The sequence below is a fragment of the Montipora foliosa genome, chromosome 8 (genome assembly GCF_036669935.1).
Source record: "Montipora foliosa isolate CH-2021 chromosome 8, ASM3666993v2, whole genome shotgun sequence".
NCBI lineage: Eukaryota > Metazoa > Cnidaria > Anthozoa > Scleractinia > Acroporidae > Montipora > Montipora foliosa.
In genome coordinates, this window is record NC_090876.1 from 23459810 (window position 1) to 23477263 (window position 17454).

A 17454-nucleotide genomic window follows, 5' to 3' on the forward strand; every position below is an offset into this window, starting at 1 on the left:
ACTGAGTGTTGTTATGCAGGCGAGTGGGTTCTTGTTCGACTTGATTTAAGTTGGCAGTTGTCTACACTAGCATGTTATTGAAAGCAACTATCTTGTCTGAGTCAACTATCTAATAGAGTTATCAGCGAACAAGTGAGATGACATTTATTGCTACAAGGTCGCTAGTACAATGGTAGTCCAGCCTCGATAGACTCTAGACATCCGGAGGAAGGAGCGCTGTTCAGATCCGTTAGCCGTTCCCTGTTGTCGAGAAAGTTAGTCACACTTTATAGACAACTTCAAAAAAGGAAATTCATGGAATTTAGGTCATTCTATTTGCCTGAGGCAAGGTTGGAAAAAGGGCTTGTCGTTTTATAGGATCGACGTTGTCGGTAATCATCCTGAAGATGGTTTGAAATTCATTATGGTTTAAGGTGACGGGTCATTGTAATGCATGGTGAATATGTTTTTTACACAACTATACTTCAAACAACACAAAACAGGCAAATGTGTCACAACATGCAGCACCCAACAATGTCTCGATTTATTTTCCAAAAAAGGTGTCACCCGTTTGTACGCTCCTTAACAGTTAGGAAATTTATAGTTCAAGCCAAAAGGAAAGGCAAAAGGCTTAGGACATCGGGAATATAGATAGTATTTGGGAAAGGGTACTTATATATTTCAAAGGTTGTTTCCAAACATTTTTAAAGACATGACATGTTGTCATATTGTTGTCATGGGCGTTTTTAGTTGACGTCACCTGTGGGTTTATTCAGAGCCCAAATTTAAAAGAATCACATAGGAGAATAAATCATGCAATTTAATGACAAAAATATGTGTAAACAGCAAAAATCAATACCAGTTTGAGAGTTCGATGGCAATTTTTTCTCAGTATTTTGCTCAAAATATAACTGGCCTGCACCATGACATCTGTGAAAAGTTTCATTTCTTTTCAAGAATAAAGAAGAAGTTTTAGATATTTAACCGCCACCTACAGTTGTTTCTTATGGGGATTGTCGTGATTTTAGGTCGATTCAAATGTTTTTTTTTTTTTCGCATTCTATTGGAAAAAGCTGTCTTTGGTTGGTTTGGGCGTTGAAATTGAATGTTAATCAAATAGTTGAAACTGTAAAAGAGAAAGGAGTAGCGACCACATTGACTGCTGTTTTCAGGAGTCTTCCTTTCGAAGCGCGACCGCCATAGTGGCATCCCTCAACTTGTCAACGCGGAGAACTCATGCAATGACCTTTCCAAAAAGATATCATATCTCCACCAGAAACAGCTTTAAACGTGTTTCATTGGAAAACATCAGCAGCTACAATCTAAGCCAGTTGGTGCTAAGACATTGGATCCCGATGGAACCATGACCTATATATAGTAAGCCTTAAATACCTGCTGATAGGTAGGGACTTTCATGTCCCATCCTACCTCGCTGAAGTGGTACTCTGGGATTATACCGGCAGGTTCTCGCGTAATTTTAAGCAAAGTCCTCCTCGTCCTCAGGCACATTGTTTGTGGCCACTTCTGTTGGCAAGTTTAAACCTCGTCAGTAAACCTTTAAGTCGTGATTTCTTGTCATTGAGGCTCCCTTGGGGGTTATCTCCCATATTAACTGTTAGATAAGTAATTGGTACTTCACTTATAGCTGGTTCATGTTCTTGGACAATGAAAGGATCAAGTGACAAGGATTGACCAGCGTCATAAGAAACAGTCATTTTGTTAATATTGACGTACAGATCTCTATCAAATGTCGCAAAATCATTCTCATTGAACTTCTGAATTGCACCTGCTCCCTTATTTGACTTCCCAGCTCTAAAAACATTTCTAATTCCTTTCGTCTTTTGTCGGACGTTTTCGCCAGAAGACAGAGAATCTTCGGTAACTTGTCTTTTCACTTCTTGTCCTGAGAGACTACTTTCCTTGTCTCTCGTAGGCTCCCGTAATTTTAAAACGCGCTTTCTGAGCGAATGAAATCCCATCGAAATTTTCGACCCAATGGACTTCCTTGGCGGCCGAGTCTCCTTGCTTCCCGAGGAACATTCCCCCAGATTTTCTTCCACTGTTTCGTTTGGAACCAAAGCCGGTGCCGCGCGCATAAAATTCGCATTCACTCGCGCGCACACGGCAAAGCTTTGTAGAGCTAATGCGCTGTTTTTTCTTGCCGAGAAACTATCCTTCGTTCTATAAAAATCTAACGGGATGTTCTCGTTTGCAGAGCTTGAGCCCTCGTCCCCACCATTTTTCCTCTCTTCTGTTTTACTATGGTCTTCTCCATTTACAATATATTTATCACCATCATCTTTGTGTGGTATTGTTGGCAAATGCACAGGGGCAACTTTATTCCTCCGCAATTTCCAGCCACATCTCGTTTGTTTAGCATTTACTTGCTTGTTTACATCATAATTTTTTCTGCGCCTTGATTTCCTAGATTGGTTGTTGGTTATATCGCAACTTTGTTCTTCTTCTGGGTCCGCTATCGCATCAAGTCTTACTCCGTCGTTATCTTTCTTGGGTGTATCCTGATTTCTTGACTGTGATGGACTGCTAATGGCCTCCAAAAGGCCGCAGGTTGCGAAGTATAAGAAAAAAAAAACAATTCTTGATACAATTTTTCCGTAAGTCTTCCCCATGTTTCAAGAACCTATAGTTTCTGTTCTTTTGTGTTATTATTTCGTCATATGTAATTGGATTATTTGCGTGTACACCGCGCGCAATCAGTTAGAATTTGTATCTGTTCTATAAAAGGTAGACAGTTCAATAGAAGAGATTCGACCGCAAGAAACAACCTCTCTTAGCAGGGTACGTTCCCGGCGTAAAGAGGTTTTCTTGAAAACTTAGATCCTCGAAAAATCACTAAGAGAAAGCGAAAAGTTCTCAATTCAATTAATCACATTGTCCATCCCAACTTCAATTTTTTTCGTGCCATAGCGCCCGCAAAAACCACATCCCACTATATGACAAAAGCTGTATGAGGATTCAAGAATGTCCGAAATACAATAAATATGAACTGCATTTTTGTAGTGATTTGAAAACAAATGATCATCGTTCTTTATGGAGCAACTAAAACAGTTTTGAAAAAGCTTGAGAGAAACCCAGGCTCAAACGATTCGGTTGTCAATTTTCCTACACTCTGCCGACCTCTGCCCGTGATCAAGCAAAACAAGGATTGTATTCAGAAATGTTTGTTTGTATTTCTTTCATAACCACAAGAGATATTCGGCTAGCAGACAACCATTATTCATAAGAGGATTACAACTCGTTTGGTTTGCCAACCCTTTCCGAGTTCACTTAAAACCTCTTGAAGCGAGCCTTTCTTATAGAAAAATTAGTCTTGCAAAAACAAATGAAAACTAAAACTTATTATCATCACAAAAAATAGTTGAATTCGAATTTTTTGAGTAAAAAAGCATATTGGAAGTTCTCTAATAGCACTTTGTAGTTGAACAATTTATAATTCAAGTAAGCATGTCAGTGAGGAAATTAAACAACCTTTTTATATAGAGAAACCCAAAGCATTTCATGGTTAATTCCCGGCCGCGAAATGCTCCGTTCGCCATAAATTATAATTTACCAGAGCAATATTAGGCCTTTGCGATTACGTAAGTGCAACTAATGGCGTAAAGAGAAGGAAAGTCATTTTGCAAAATTCTCCATTCTGTTTGAAACATGTACCCCATCTTTACCAGTTAAGGGAACCTCACATCGCTTGGTTTCTCAGAAACATTGATAGATGCATTACCTGTTTGATCTGTTTGAATTTCCATAGTTTTAAAACAAATAGGATCAAATGAAATGAAACAATGAAAGTATTGTTGCCAGTGTGCTCTATTGGCAAACTGTCTCTAATAATTTTGTCCCCGATTGTCTGTTCAGAAACTTCCGTTATTGCCTTTATACGGGCACCTTTAGTCCAGTCACACTATCCGTCAATATGACCTCATGAGTGAAAGACTTTTTATAGGTCTAAAACATTGCGGATAGTTTATTTTTCTCGTTTTCGTCAGTGAAAAATGCTTGTCCTCTGCGAAGCGAAGATTGTGACATAAGTGCAAAGAACATGTTCACTTTTTCCTTCTTTTCTACGCTATTTGTCGGTAGGGTTAAAACATGGATTTGTTAAAGGGTTAAAAAATTTTGAAATCTTGAAGCTCGGAAATGCTACTGTAAGCATTCTCAGCGAGATATCAAAACAATAAACGTGGATCAACCGTAAAAACCGTTTTAATATTTTCATTTTTTTTTTGCTTGAAATTGAAACTCAGTGATCTTGGTGTTTCAAGCAATCTGATTGGTTCGCTATCTCGGAGTAATTGAGCATTATTCACTCCCTACGGAGTGAATAATGCTTGATCAAAACAAAACAAAATGGCCGCCGTAAACTTGCCAGCATTTATGAATCGGAAATATTGAGAATACAAGATGATGCTGAGCTACAGAAGACAAAGGAGGCCACAAATTTGGCCTGAAAGTTTTCAAAGGTAAGAGAAGAGTTCATACTTTTGCCAACCAGTGTTTGACTTCGTTTTTCCAGATAATTATTGCTGAAAATTAAACAATCTTCACGCCAACAATAGGCCTTTTGCAGCTAAGCCATCACGTGACCTACTTTTCATAAAATTATGGGCTATAGCTTAACAAATGCCAGAAATTGAAAAAGCATGTCGAGAATATCAAAATTGCCAAATTTGAGGCCCCCATCATTAAAAGGTGAGATCTCATGACAGTCTGAAGTTTTAAAAGAATAAAAATTTGTGTGGAAAATGTTGCTGGAGAGCAAGACCTTGCTCTCCAGCAACATTTCCCATACAAAACTTTTGAATTTTCCGAAAATTCAAACTGTCGTCTAAACTTAGTCTCTCATTCCAGGGGACTCAAACTTGGCCATTTTGGTATTTTCGATGAGCTCTTTGCATTTCTGGCATTCTTTAAGTTATAGCCCATAATATAAAAATTCTCTAGGAAAAATTTGGTCACGTGACCCCAGCTGCAAAAGGCCTATTTGTTTCACTCGGAGTAATTCTATTTTGTATGGCTGGTCACCCACCAAAACGAATTTCTTAGTGAACTCGAGGAATTAAAAAAATGTTTAAGAAAGTTCCACATGGTTGCAAGGAAACAAGACGGGTCATTTTACAACAAACTAACGCTCACCTCAATTAGAGCCACCATTTCATTTGGATCCTTTACCAACTGCACTTTCAATTTCCATTTCAAATTTGATCGAACGGTGAAATTTTAACAAGCAGACTTTCGATTTAGATTGCTGATTTAAACGGTGCTAAATGGCCATTTTGCCGTCTGTGACGAGGATTTTAACGAAGGTTATTTAGATTTGCCATGTTTGAAGCTTCTGTAAACACTTTCGCGCATGCTTTGTGCCGCTTGCACGTTTTCCGCGCATGAATTGAGATGCCAATAGACCAATTTCGATACACCTAATTGCAATAACGTTGTCTTAGAAAAATGAAAAAGGGAAAAAGCCAACTGAATAGGATTTGAATTAATTAGGCTATAATTAAGCACATTCTCACGGGCAGGTTGGATTCATTTACAGCCGTTGCATTTCCCCGGAATCTTTTTTATTGTTTTCCAGCTTTAGAACAGTAGCAAATTCCAGCAAGCAAATATGACGTTCATGCGTGGATGCTGCAAATGAATTCATTGGGCTTATTAGCCTAATTAATTCCTATTTGGCTTTTGCTTTTGTTTCATTTTTCTATGACAACGTTTTTGCAATTGGGTGTATATTAAAATTCAGTCCTAAACAAAAGACATCATTTCGAGGCTCTGGGGAATAAATGTAAGGATTTGTATGAGTTTATTCGCCAGAGCCTCGAGATGATGCCTTTTGTTTTCGACTGAATTTTGATATATCGAAATACTTCGTGAGTATATAGTATATACTAAAACAATTATTCTTTTCAATCTCGGTGAAAAGTGGCCACTATTCACCTCGATTTCAAAGAATAATTGTTAATTGTAGTAAAGTAAAATATAGCAGAGGTACGGCGGACAAATTCTAGGAAGGAAGAGAGTTTTGTATACAGAGCAAGAGATAATGCTTAATTTCAAGAGACCAGTTATTTTGAGTATGGCTTAGAGAGTAAGTAATGTTTGATATTTTTAGAAAAGGTGTACACAAACAGTCCCTTCTGAGGTATTGACCAAGTTCCTCAATCTCATAACTGGCCTTTACTATTCGCTTTTCCACGTTCGTAAGATCTTTCTTGATGTCATTCACTTCGGAGTTGGTCTTATTCAAGTCTGTCCTCTGTTGGTGTTCGACTGCTTGATTTTTTTCAAAAAATCAGTCGTCATACTTGTCCGAGAAAAGTTGAACTGTGGTTCTTAATTCACTAAATTTAGTAGTCATATCCAATTTAGAATGAGGCGGTTCGAGTTCCTTCTTTAGAAGGTCCTTCACCTGTCCAATTGTAGCCATCGTTAACTTAGCGCCGTAAGACGACAGAGCTCTCTCAAACGTGACTGGACGCCATAATGACCAGGCTAATCCCAGGACCTAGGAGTCCCTAGGACGGGAATCAAAGGAGAACTGTGAAGAAATCCTGGATACATTGCTTGCGAAATGGGAGTTCTGTTCTGTTGCGATCAGTAGCTTTCTGGTCTTGTTAGGAAATAATGACGGAATTCGTTTTTGATTTTTATTTGAAAAGAATGCGTTATCATTGGCAGGTTACACCAGATCATTGTCAAACATTTGAAAGGGTCCTCAACTATGTAAACAGCTACAAATGCCTCAGTTTGTGATTAGCAAAAAAAACAAGGATTGGTCCCAAAACTTTTCAATATTTCATAAAATCTGGAACGGATCATGAAATATACTGCAACAGTATTTAGTTGCATGCTATAGACGCAAAAGAAGCAGGAGAAAGTAATCGCCAACTCGTGTTTTCGGCACCTTTAAACTTTTTACGAGGTTGTTAAAAGCCTATGAAGTACCAGAGGATAGCCATTTACCTTGGAAAGAATGAATTCGTGTTTGATTCTTATCGTAAAGGAATGCTTCACTGTTCAACTACAGCAAGTTGATAAAGAAAACATTTGGCTTTAACCCCGTCTTTTACATTTAAGCGCCTTTAGCTCCTACATATGTTACAAGTATACCTTATAGGTATTGAATATAACCAATAAAATGATGAAATAAAAATAACAAACTAAAAGAGCAGTAGTTTGCCTAAGGTGAACACAGTTGTTACTGTCCACGGCAATCGCAACAATCTCACGGCGTGCCGCCTTTGTTAATACGAGTGAACTTGTTGGATCGACGAGCAAATGTCTTTTCGCATTCATTTTCAACACACATAGCACCTGACCCCTCACGATAGTCGTGGATACGCGAAAAAGATAGTGTAATTATTCTGCTTTATTGGTTACTCGTGGCCACTCCTTCGCAGATTTCCTAAAATCAGAGTACAGCACTGTTCGCTGTTTTTTTTTTTTTTTTGTCCCAGGGGTTATAATCTGTCTTTGCTATTTATATTTCCTTCTTTTTTATGGGTCATACCCCTTGTAACAAGTTGAAATGAAATGATGTATGGAGAATGTCAGCAGGGAATGCTAAACGTCACTCAATGTTTCGAATGTTTCACTTTATTTCAAGGTATGTCAAATCCAAAACACTCCCCATATCGTCTTGAAATAATAATCGTCATTATTTAGTACGATGGCCTTCCTTTCAATAATAACCGTTTGTGGCGTGAACTTAACTTCGCTGGACGTTCGATCTCCACATTTTAGTCGTTGTAATTGACTTCTCGGCAGTGATTGCTTGCGTTAAAATTTCTCTAATTTTAAAATGCGGTACATCGAAGCCCGTGAATACCAGTTTCCTTGACAGTATCATTCACTTTCCGCCCCTTGCAAATAGATGCCAAGCGTACAAATGCCCTTATCTCGTTAGAAATTTTTACTGGGTTGCCTATGGGCAAACCCAGTCGAGGTCTGCGTTTAGTTTGTTTGTTTTCTTTGTTTTCTTTTTTTTTTTTTCTTTTTTTTTTTTCTTTTTTTTTTTTTTTTTTTTTTTTTACGTGTCGGTAAAAGTCTTGCCTGTCACTCCCCTGGTAAGTGGTGTCTTTGTGTATAGAGCCTTCTGCGCGTATTTTCTTAGGATCGAGAGGGTAGTGGAACTGCGTAGATTTCTCTGGTGGACACAGTAGAATCATTAACTTAGCCTGCAATGGCGTCGAAAGTCATGCAACGCGAATGGCGTTTTAGTGGATCCTTAAACAAAATATACCCTTATGGAGCTCAATAATGGAAAGTCAGTTGGATAAACTAGGCATGAATCTCAAAAGCGACGTGGACTTCGACAATAATCTATCGCCCGTCGAGACGAAATCAAAGTGAGCAGTATTTACCTGAAGTACATGGTAATTTGACACAATTGAGTTTCTTGTCTTCACGCACGCAATCAAATAGGAAGAGGTTTTCGCCTCTAAGAGCAAATATGTTGTTTGTTTCAATAAAATTTTCCCTGGAAAAGGATTCTGTGGTATTTTCTGCCTTTATGAATTATAATATCATGTTGTGTATTAAATTTCCGAGCTTAAGGTTGAAATGTGATATGGGAGAAGTTTTTAGTATTGCTCTGTAAGCAGGAAGGGTTCACAGGCCTGTTGGAAGCGTGCTTGAGTTTCAACAAAATGAGGCCCAAAATCAGTAAAAACTTGAGATGAATAATAAAGTAGCCGCTATTTCCAAAATGATGGAATTACCTGGTGATAAATAACGTCGTACGCGTCTTGGAGAGTAAATTTTGACTTTGCATAAACAAGAGTTGGGCGATTGTGATCTTTGTTTTGACTTCGCTCATTTCATTGTCAAACTTTATGACACTTGACAGAAAAAGAAACTTACAAAAACCCGGTATCTTGCAATCATTTGACACAGATGCTTCACTGTTTGGCGAGTAAACATGCCGCGGTAACTTAATCACGGCGCCCGCTGAATTCCGGCCATGTCACTTTCGATTTTGCAATTTACTTGAACGTAGCAAAAATCTCCCAAAATGTTTGTCGGTGATCGTAACTTTTTATATTCTATATTCACGGTTCAAAATTAATGTTGTTTTCATGTCGTAAATATTTTATTCTCGATCGACCGTCCGGGAAACTTCCTTCTTCTCTTTCTGAAAACTGTGTATCAATATTTATTTGCTTTTTTATCAATATTTGTTTTGCATAAAGCAAGCTAACAGAATCTGTACCTTACTGAGTTCGCATTTGTTAGCGTTAATAGTATTTTCGGTCAGATGTTTCTGTTTTTATGAGGGGTTTATTGTTTTGGTCTCCCATCCCAACACTAACCCCGCGAAACAGGGCTTGACTTCAGTGAAGTTTAGTATTACAAAGTTTTCGGATGCTCATAGGGCACACTTGAGGTGAAAAGAAGTTGTGAGGGAACTTGAAAATTATCAACATGTCAGCCCAGAAGCCAATATTTCTCGCTTCTCTTTTATTTGTTATTCTTCAGAGACTGGAATGCTGTAGTTCAATACCACCGTCACAATTCAGTGCCTTCTGATTTTCTGTAGCACGTACCACAGGCAAGCCAATGTATGCTTCACAGAAGCATCTAGCCTGTTTGAAAACCATGCTCGACACTGACATGTCTGCAATCATGACATCGCATAAAAACACTAATTAAAAATGTGTATATTTCACATATTAATGCACAAAAACGCTTATGAGAAGTCGTCATTACACTTCATAAAAAGTTTTTTCCATACAGAGAATCGGCGTCAAAATTGTTGAGACACTCTTATCCTTTAGTAGCCTGCTTCGCAGCCGTTTTGAGGCTCGGTTCGTCCCTCCTAAAAACGGCTGCGAGGGAGGCTAATCCTGTAGGGTCTATTTCAAGCTCGGTGCAAAAATCGCTGCTCCCCTCCCCCTCAACCCCGGGACAGTATTGTGTTATTTTCTGCTTCATACGAGCCTTGTCAACAGCGGTACAACATTGATTAGGGAGGAGAGGGAGGGGAGGGGTATCCCGGAAACTTACTTTTTGGACTATCTATCTTTGCAAAGTGTCGTTGCCAGTGTGCTCTGTTGGCAAACTGTTTCAATTAATTTTGTGGCCGATTGTAGGTTGTAATTAGCACAAACTTCCTTAGAAGCCTTTAGCGCGTTCTGTTTTGTACCGCCTACCGCAAAGGCTTCAACGTCCTTTATGATCTACTCGTTTTAACTGCTCAAACACCAGTTTCTCTTTTTCAGAAAATGTGGCAAGATGCTTTATATTAAAGAGGGAAATTCTTCATCGATGGAAGATATTTGTGTCGTTAATAATCATGCAGCAAAAAGTAGATTTGAATTTTCTTAACGAAGAGGAAATACGAAAAAAATCTGTTACATGTTTATGCAAGATATTCGCATTTTGAGCTTGTCACTACCGATTATAGCTTTCCACTGGCAAACTAAAAAGCTGTGATCTTTAAAATGAGAGAATCCCTTCCGAACGGTGCACGTGTGTTTTCGCAAGACTGAGTAGTACTCTGAGTGACTTGAATCCTTCCAGTGTTTCAAAGATATGTTTCGATCCATCGTAGTCGTCTTCGCCTGTAACATGGCTCGGGCTCTATACTCAATAAGGAATTTTGACTTGACAAAAACCATACAGAACACCTTCTCTCGGTTAAATAATCCGAAGAAGGACGTCTCGAACTACCACAATTATGCGGGATGGAACCGTGGGCTCCCAATGAAGGCCTGCTTATCCCTTGAAAAGTGACTAACTCTTTGAATCCCCGTCTAAAGCGTGGATTTCGCGTGCATAAAATTATGGGAGTGCACACGCTGTACAAGAACCCGCATATGTAGGCTGTGCCCAAGAAATAAGGGGGAAAGTTGGTAGGGCGCGTAACCATAGACATAATTCCGTATATGAAGTAAGGCGTCCAACAGACCACAAAGGCTGTCAAAACATACAGGAGTGTGATTATAATCTTTCTCTGGGCTAAAATGCCTCGATCGTCAATGATAGCGGTGTCGCGAATCCTTTGACAATGCGACTTCACGGCGATTATGATCCTCAAATATAAAAACACCATGGCCAATATTGGAAACATGTATACAACGCATAACATAAAAATCGTATGGGATATTTCCAAAGTGTTTTGCGGATCTCTTGGGCAACACATACTCGCCGAGGATCTGAAGATAATAACGGTCCATCCGAAAATGGGTCCGATAGAACACGCAAATGCTGAAAGCCAAATGAAACCAATAATCAATAAAGTGCGTTTGTGCGTAATAATCCTCCTCAGTGGCTTAACCACAGAAAAGTACTTGTGTATACAAATAGCAGTTAGGGTGAAAATTGAAGACGAGAAACAAAAGGGGACGAAAAAGGCATTTAACTTGCAGAGTACTTCACCCAAGACCCAGGATTGTTTGATTAGTGCTGTTATCATGAATGGAATAGAAAATAAGCAAACTCCCATTCCCGTTACCGCCAGCTGGGTCAGAAACATGTTTGTTCGCGTCCTCATTTGACGGTTGCGTATGACGACCGCGACGAGTGAAGCATTTCCAATGAAGCCTACAGTCAGGGTTAGAAACAACACCAGGAGTTGGATTATAGCTATCGAGCCATGAGGCAAGGGGGCTTTGTTGTAGCTTGTAGTACTTGAACTTTTATTAGCCAGTTGAAGGATTCTTTCGCTCGCAGACTCGTCAAATGTTCGATCCACCATAATATTTGATTTACTTTCAACGCATACCACTCTACGTTACATGGCGTCAATAGCAGCAACGTTGGACATTTCGCACACTACATCGACACTTTAGTATGATTCAGTACAGGACATCGCTTGAGATTGGGCTGTATTCTTCTGAAATATTGGATTATTATAATGCAAACAACTTTAGATGCATGATGCTGGCTATTCCACAGCCTCTTTCAAAGTTAGCCTTTGTTCTCGACCTATGGCCGCATTCAAATGCTCTTTTCTTCTCAAAATGTGAATCACTAAGTGCCTTGAGCTACTTAAGTAAATGGATCATCAATGTCTCTTTGTTGACATAGCTCCAAAAATTGACATTTAAAGAAAGGGTTGCTTAAAAACAAAACAAATGACTCGTCTCCGTAATTAGTCAGGCGGTTGATTACTCGGCATGGTTACTTGTTCGACAAATCCCTGATCAATGGGTTTGGGAGGTTAAAAGGATCATCAGATACAACATTTGGCTACTGGATTGAAACAAAGCCAAAAACACAAGCCTATAAAATAAGTTAAATGTTTTACAGATTGCTTCTTAATTAACGTAATATGATGTACTCTGAGAAATACTTCAATCGAGGGCAAAAGAATGGAAGTTTTACAAAGACTAGATCGTAATTAATCAGACAGGGAGATCTCAACATGGTGATATCATGCATGTGTTTTCCCACTACATTGTCCGCACGTCAAGACAACAGAAGGGGCACTCTCTTGGCGTTTTTAACGATTTCTTGTCATAGTTACTAGGTGATTTCAGCTTCAGTGGTGGATCTAGGTATATTTTGGGGGAGGTGAATTAAAAGAATCGAATTATATACTCTGACAAAAGTCCAGATAGTTTAGACTGCCCTTTTGACTTTGTTTATGCTAGTTTTGCATTAATAAAAATTTCACGTCAGGTAAACAGTATCCGTTGCATCAAAAATAATGTTGCTAAGAACACAGCGCAGTTTCCCTTTAATCCTTAAAGAAAAAAAGAGCCCGTCTACCTCGGTCTCACATTTTGTAGGGCTGATCGCTTGAATGTATTGTTCAACGCCGAGTGCAGTGATATTTGGCAGACTGGGTGGTTGACAAGTTTACGTGCTTTCATTTGTTCATCCCACCCAAGCTTTCGTTCATACTTTTCACTTGTCTGCTCTTGTTTGGCCGCTTGTTTTAGGCTCATGATCATTTTTTCAAACTTAATCTTTCGTATTATATTCAGTCAGTGTCACAATGAAATGGTCATCAGGGTAAGCAATGCCTACGAGTAGGATGTTTTTTGTCGGTTATTGCTTTCATGTTGTTGGTGGCTCCTAAAAGAGCCGTTTTCGTTTACTGTACGTGAACAGCAGAGCTTCTCACTTCCTTGGTGTCTTCTTGGAGGGAGACTTCTTAGCGGGCTTTTTAGCACCGGCTTTCTTTGCCGGCGTCTTCGCTGGGTTTTTAGTAGCGGGCCTCTTAGCTTCTGGCTTCTTCGCGGTCGGTTTTTTAGCTGCTGGTTTCTTGGCCGCGGACTTTTTAGCGGCAGCTTTCTCTTTCTTCGGAGCCGATTTCTTTTGTTTCTTTACGCCGGGCGGCCGTCTTGACAGCAGGCTTTTTGGACTTGACTGCTGGTTTCTTTGCTTCTGGCTTCTTCTTTGGTTTCTTCTCCTTCTTCTTCTCTTTGGACAACTTGAAGGAACTGGAAGCGCCGACGCCTTTGGTTTGTAAAAGCTTTCCGTTGGCCACAGCTCTCTTCAAAGCCATAAGAATTTGTGCCATAAAATGTGCCAGCCAGGATCATGTTGTACACATTTTCTGCTCTGGAGTCGACATAACAAAGAGAAACTCTGTTAGTCGTCATTTGTCAAATCGAACAAAGAAGTCACGTGTCCTTTCAGAATTTCTCCAACAAAGTAGGTTTCGTAATTTATAATCGTGTTAGAATGACCACCGCAGTACAGTGAAATTTTTTTCAACATTTGCGCGATGAAGTTTGAGATTACTCGACCGCCGGTTCTTCAATTTTCATATTTTGTGCGCCAAATCTTCGTGTATCATTACGTAATCTCGACTGCCACTTTCGAACCTGGGTACAAAACACTTTGATTACGACAACGATATTTGAGCTATATCCAAATTTCGAGCGTGCATAAAGTAGGCGGTTCGGTCAACTACACTTTTCACGAGATCATGTGTAGAAGAAAGCACTCGTTTACTGATTAAACTTCAGCCGCTCGTTTCAGTGATTAGGCCTACTCCTAAGTACTCTCGTAAAATTTTAGCTTTCATTTTGCGATTTGGTCAACTGCACTTTTCACTAGATCACGCGAAGAAGAAAGTACTAGTTTACTGATTAAGCCTAAGGGCTCGTTTGAGTGATCAGGGGGGCCCAACGTCAATTGTTGGAAAATATCTTTTCGGAAGACCGATTTGAGATCTAGAATTTTCGGAAAATTTGTTATAAAATTTCTTGCTTGCCTGCCTGTCCTAGGATTTTCAAAGATCTAAAACTTGGTATAATTGCCGATTTTTAACAAACTTTTACCACTAGGGAATCCGAACAGATGAAAAATTTTAAGGGGACAAAAATATGCCTATATCTACCGTTTAAATGCTAACATACGTTTAGCAATGCTATGTTTAAGTGACTTTGAACTATGAATGATTAGGCCTAAGCACTCGTAAAAATTTAGCTTTCATTTTTCGGTTCGGCTAGCTACACTTTTCACGAGATCGTGTGAAGAAGACAGCACTAGTTTATTGATTGAGCCTAAGCGCTCACTTCATTTTACTGCTTACTCTTTAAAAATTTACATTCATCGACCACGGGACTGCGAAAAGGCAGTGATTCTGCTTCAAAAATTGCCCTGTATTCTATACTGACTTAACAGATTAGATTGTAACCAGACTTGCAGAGGGTCCAAATGAACAAACGTGTAACCCTTCGGCGAGTAGAGGTGTCAAAAAAATGTTTTGTTTACTATGATGTGGCTCTTACCCGCCCTATCAAACCATTTACAAAGTTTCGGTAGTAAAGTCAAATCGACAATTGTGATATCAGTGACAACCATTAGATTTTTCATTGGCAGAATAATCTGCTTTCTAAGTCAAGGCGAGGGATACTTTCCAAAAAAGAACACAATTATTGTAAGTTGGCTATTGCTTTTTTGGATGTGGAGGCTCCTAAAGGAGCCGTTTGTTCTGTGAGTGATGCAAGCATTTACGCTCGTTCTCCGCGGATTCGGCGGGCCAACTGAATATCCTTGGACATAATGGTGACGCGCTTGGCGTGGAAGGGCAACTTGCGGATCAACAGCTCGGTGGATTTCTGGTAACGACGGATTTCACGAAGAGCAACTGTTCCAGGCCTGTAACGATGAGGTTTCTTGACTCTGTCGGTAGCAGGGGCGCTTTTATGAACTGCTTTTGTGGCGAGTTGTTTGCGTAGAGCTTTTCCGCGTGTTGATTTACGAGCGGTTTGCTTTGTGCGGGCCATCCTTTGTTCATACAAGAACTTTTGTCAACGAATGATGAGAGTTGATTGATTTATATCTGGAGCGCATATTTCTGATTGGTTTGAATTTGAGCAAGTTGATTGGTTATTCTGGAGTCATTGTAAATTATTAACAATTTCTTACCAAAGTTCGATCCGAAGATAAGGCAAAGATCTTTCATGTTATTTTTTTGTTATCATTATCAACATAAGAATTATGAAATAAGTTTGTAAGTTTGCTGAAAGACTGTTTTTAAACTGTGGCGATTTCAAGCGATATTTTTCCACGCAGAAGCACACAATTTGGTGATCACTTGTGTTCATGAAAAATTCATTATGCAATCAACTTGACCCTTGTACCCTTAGTTATATTTATTAACCAATAAGAAGTAAAGAGAAGTCTGTTTTCTGAGAGGTCACTTCTGATCTTATAAAAAGGAAGAAAGTGCATTGACATCATTCCTTCAATATTCGAAGAGCTTTTAACATGTCTGGTCGCGGTAAAGGAGGCAAAGGTCTTGGAAAAGGAGGCGCCAAGCGTCACAGAAAAATTCTTCGTGATAACATTCAAGGGATTACTAAGCCAGCCATCCGTCGTCTTGCTCGGCGTGGCGGTGTCAAGCGAATCTCTGGCCTGATCTACGAAGAGACGCGCGGTGTTCTGAAAGTTTTTCTTGAGAACGTAATCCGTGATGCTGTCACATACACTGAGCACGCCAAGCGCAAGACTGTGACAGCTATGGATGTGGTGTACGCTCTCAAGCGTCAAGGACGCACTCTGTATGGATTTGGCGGTTAGACGCTGTCGTTGTCCTCAAAACAAACGGCTCCTTTAGGAGCCATCAAATGTAAAAAAAAGTCATGCCCAATAGTCCGTTAATATGCTAATCCTTGTTAGTGGTACCCTTACTTGCTAAAAACGCACAAGAATATTGGCAATCTCGTTCCCAGGATCTCTCTTCTCTGCCGCCATTGTCATTCAGAAAAAGACGCTGGTTCAGGCTGATTATGTGTCTCCCAGAATCTGGGAGGTTCACCAAATATGTGGTAGGGGAGGGGTGGCAATGTAGGCCTAGTCGACATTGCGAGGAAGCGAATCAGCACGCAATTGATTTTGTGGCCAGATGACCGTCGACAAAACGTTTCACGGCAGTAGCAGTACATACGGAATTCGTCGTGAAAGGCAAAAAGCTGTGGTCAAATCGATCGGACGCCACAGAAAATATATTCGGGTCATTCAAGTTTTCACCCGTGTGAGGGTTCGGATCAACGAATGATAATAATTTAATAGTTTGCGACAATTCTAAAGAAAAGAAGATTTTGTCGCGCAAGAAAACAAGCGAAGCGTTTATCCATGGGAAGCAAACATCAAATCATTAAATAAAACATGTGCAGGTATTTTATTTTCTTTGGTTTTCATTTTTCTTTCGAATGTTAAACAACGTGATTCCAGTTGCAATCTTGTACAGCGAGTAGACAGTTTTGACTTGCGATATTTATATTTCAACCGTTGAAATATAAATATTGTGTAAATTGTCGATGTCGTTAAGCTATTTTTTTTTTTTCATCACTGCACAGCGTTTTAATAGCGTGTATATTTTTAGCCCCAAGAGACATTTTTATCAAGCAAACGTATAGTGTTTGGTGTATTCATTCGCGTAAATTTGCATACGAACTACGAAGACTACCGGTGCCGGGACGAAACTGAAAAGTCGATGACTCGCTTATCAAACTGCTCTCGCTGATTTTAAGTCTAAATTGTTTATCTACATATTATCGATGTTCATGTGAAAGAATATCTAGGGCTATAACTTGCAACGCGCGTGGTAAGTGGTGCGCAAATTTAAATTTACAGTCTTTAATATCAATTGCCTAAGAGCACTAAAGCCCATCTGCCGTGTTCTAACAAAGAAGAGTTTTTGTTCAGATTTCAGTGAAACAAAGTCCATTTCAGTTACATGAGGATTGTAGGCTGATTGTAGGCTGATTGATTGAGGATTGAAGGTTGATTGTAGCCTGCTGCTTCAGTTAATTGACGATTGTAGGCTGCTAAGTTATGCGGACGACACTAAACTCTATTTATCACACCATGATCCTCGAGCAGTGGAAGAGGGTATAAGCCATAAAGCGAGACTTAGTCAACACTACACAATGGTTTCGACAGAATGGGATGGTAGCCAATCCCGACAAAAAATATCAGGATTTAGTGTTAGGAAACACTGTTTGTGATTTCCAGTTAGAATGCGCAGGGAAGCCCATACCTATTTCCTGTGAG

At 39.5% G+C, this 17454-nt stretch overlaps 2 protein-coding genes across 2 annotated transcripts; one reads left to right on the forward strand and one right to left on the reverse strand.

Moving 5' to 3' along the window:
• Nucleotides 1–9447: 9447 nt before the first annotated feature.
• LOC137967239 (melanopsin-like) lies at nucleotides 9448–11933 on the reverse strand. The gene has a single exon (XM_068813757.1). The coding sequence runs from the start codon at nucleotides 11690–11692 to the stop codon at nucleotides 10520–10522; it is 1173 nt and encodes a 390-aa protein (XP_068669858.1). The 5' UTR covers nucleotides 11693–11933; the 3' UTR covers nucleotides 9448–10519.
• A 3733-nt stretch (nucleotides 11934–15666) lies between these two features.
• LOC137968399 (histone H4) lies at nucleotides 15667–15978 on the forward strand. Its single transcript, XM_068814982.1, has one exon. The coding sequence runs from the start codon at nucleotides 15667–15669 to the stop codon at nucleotides 15976–15978; it is 312 nt and encodes a 103-aa protein (XP_068671083.1).
• The last annotated feature ends 1476 nt before the right edge of the window (nucleotides 15979–17454 follow it).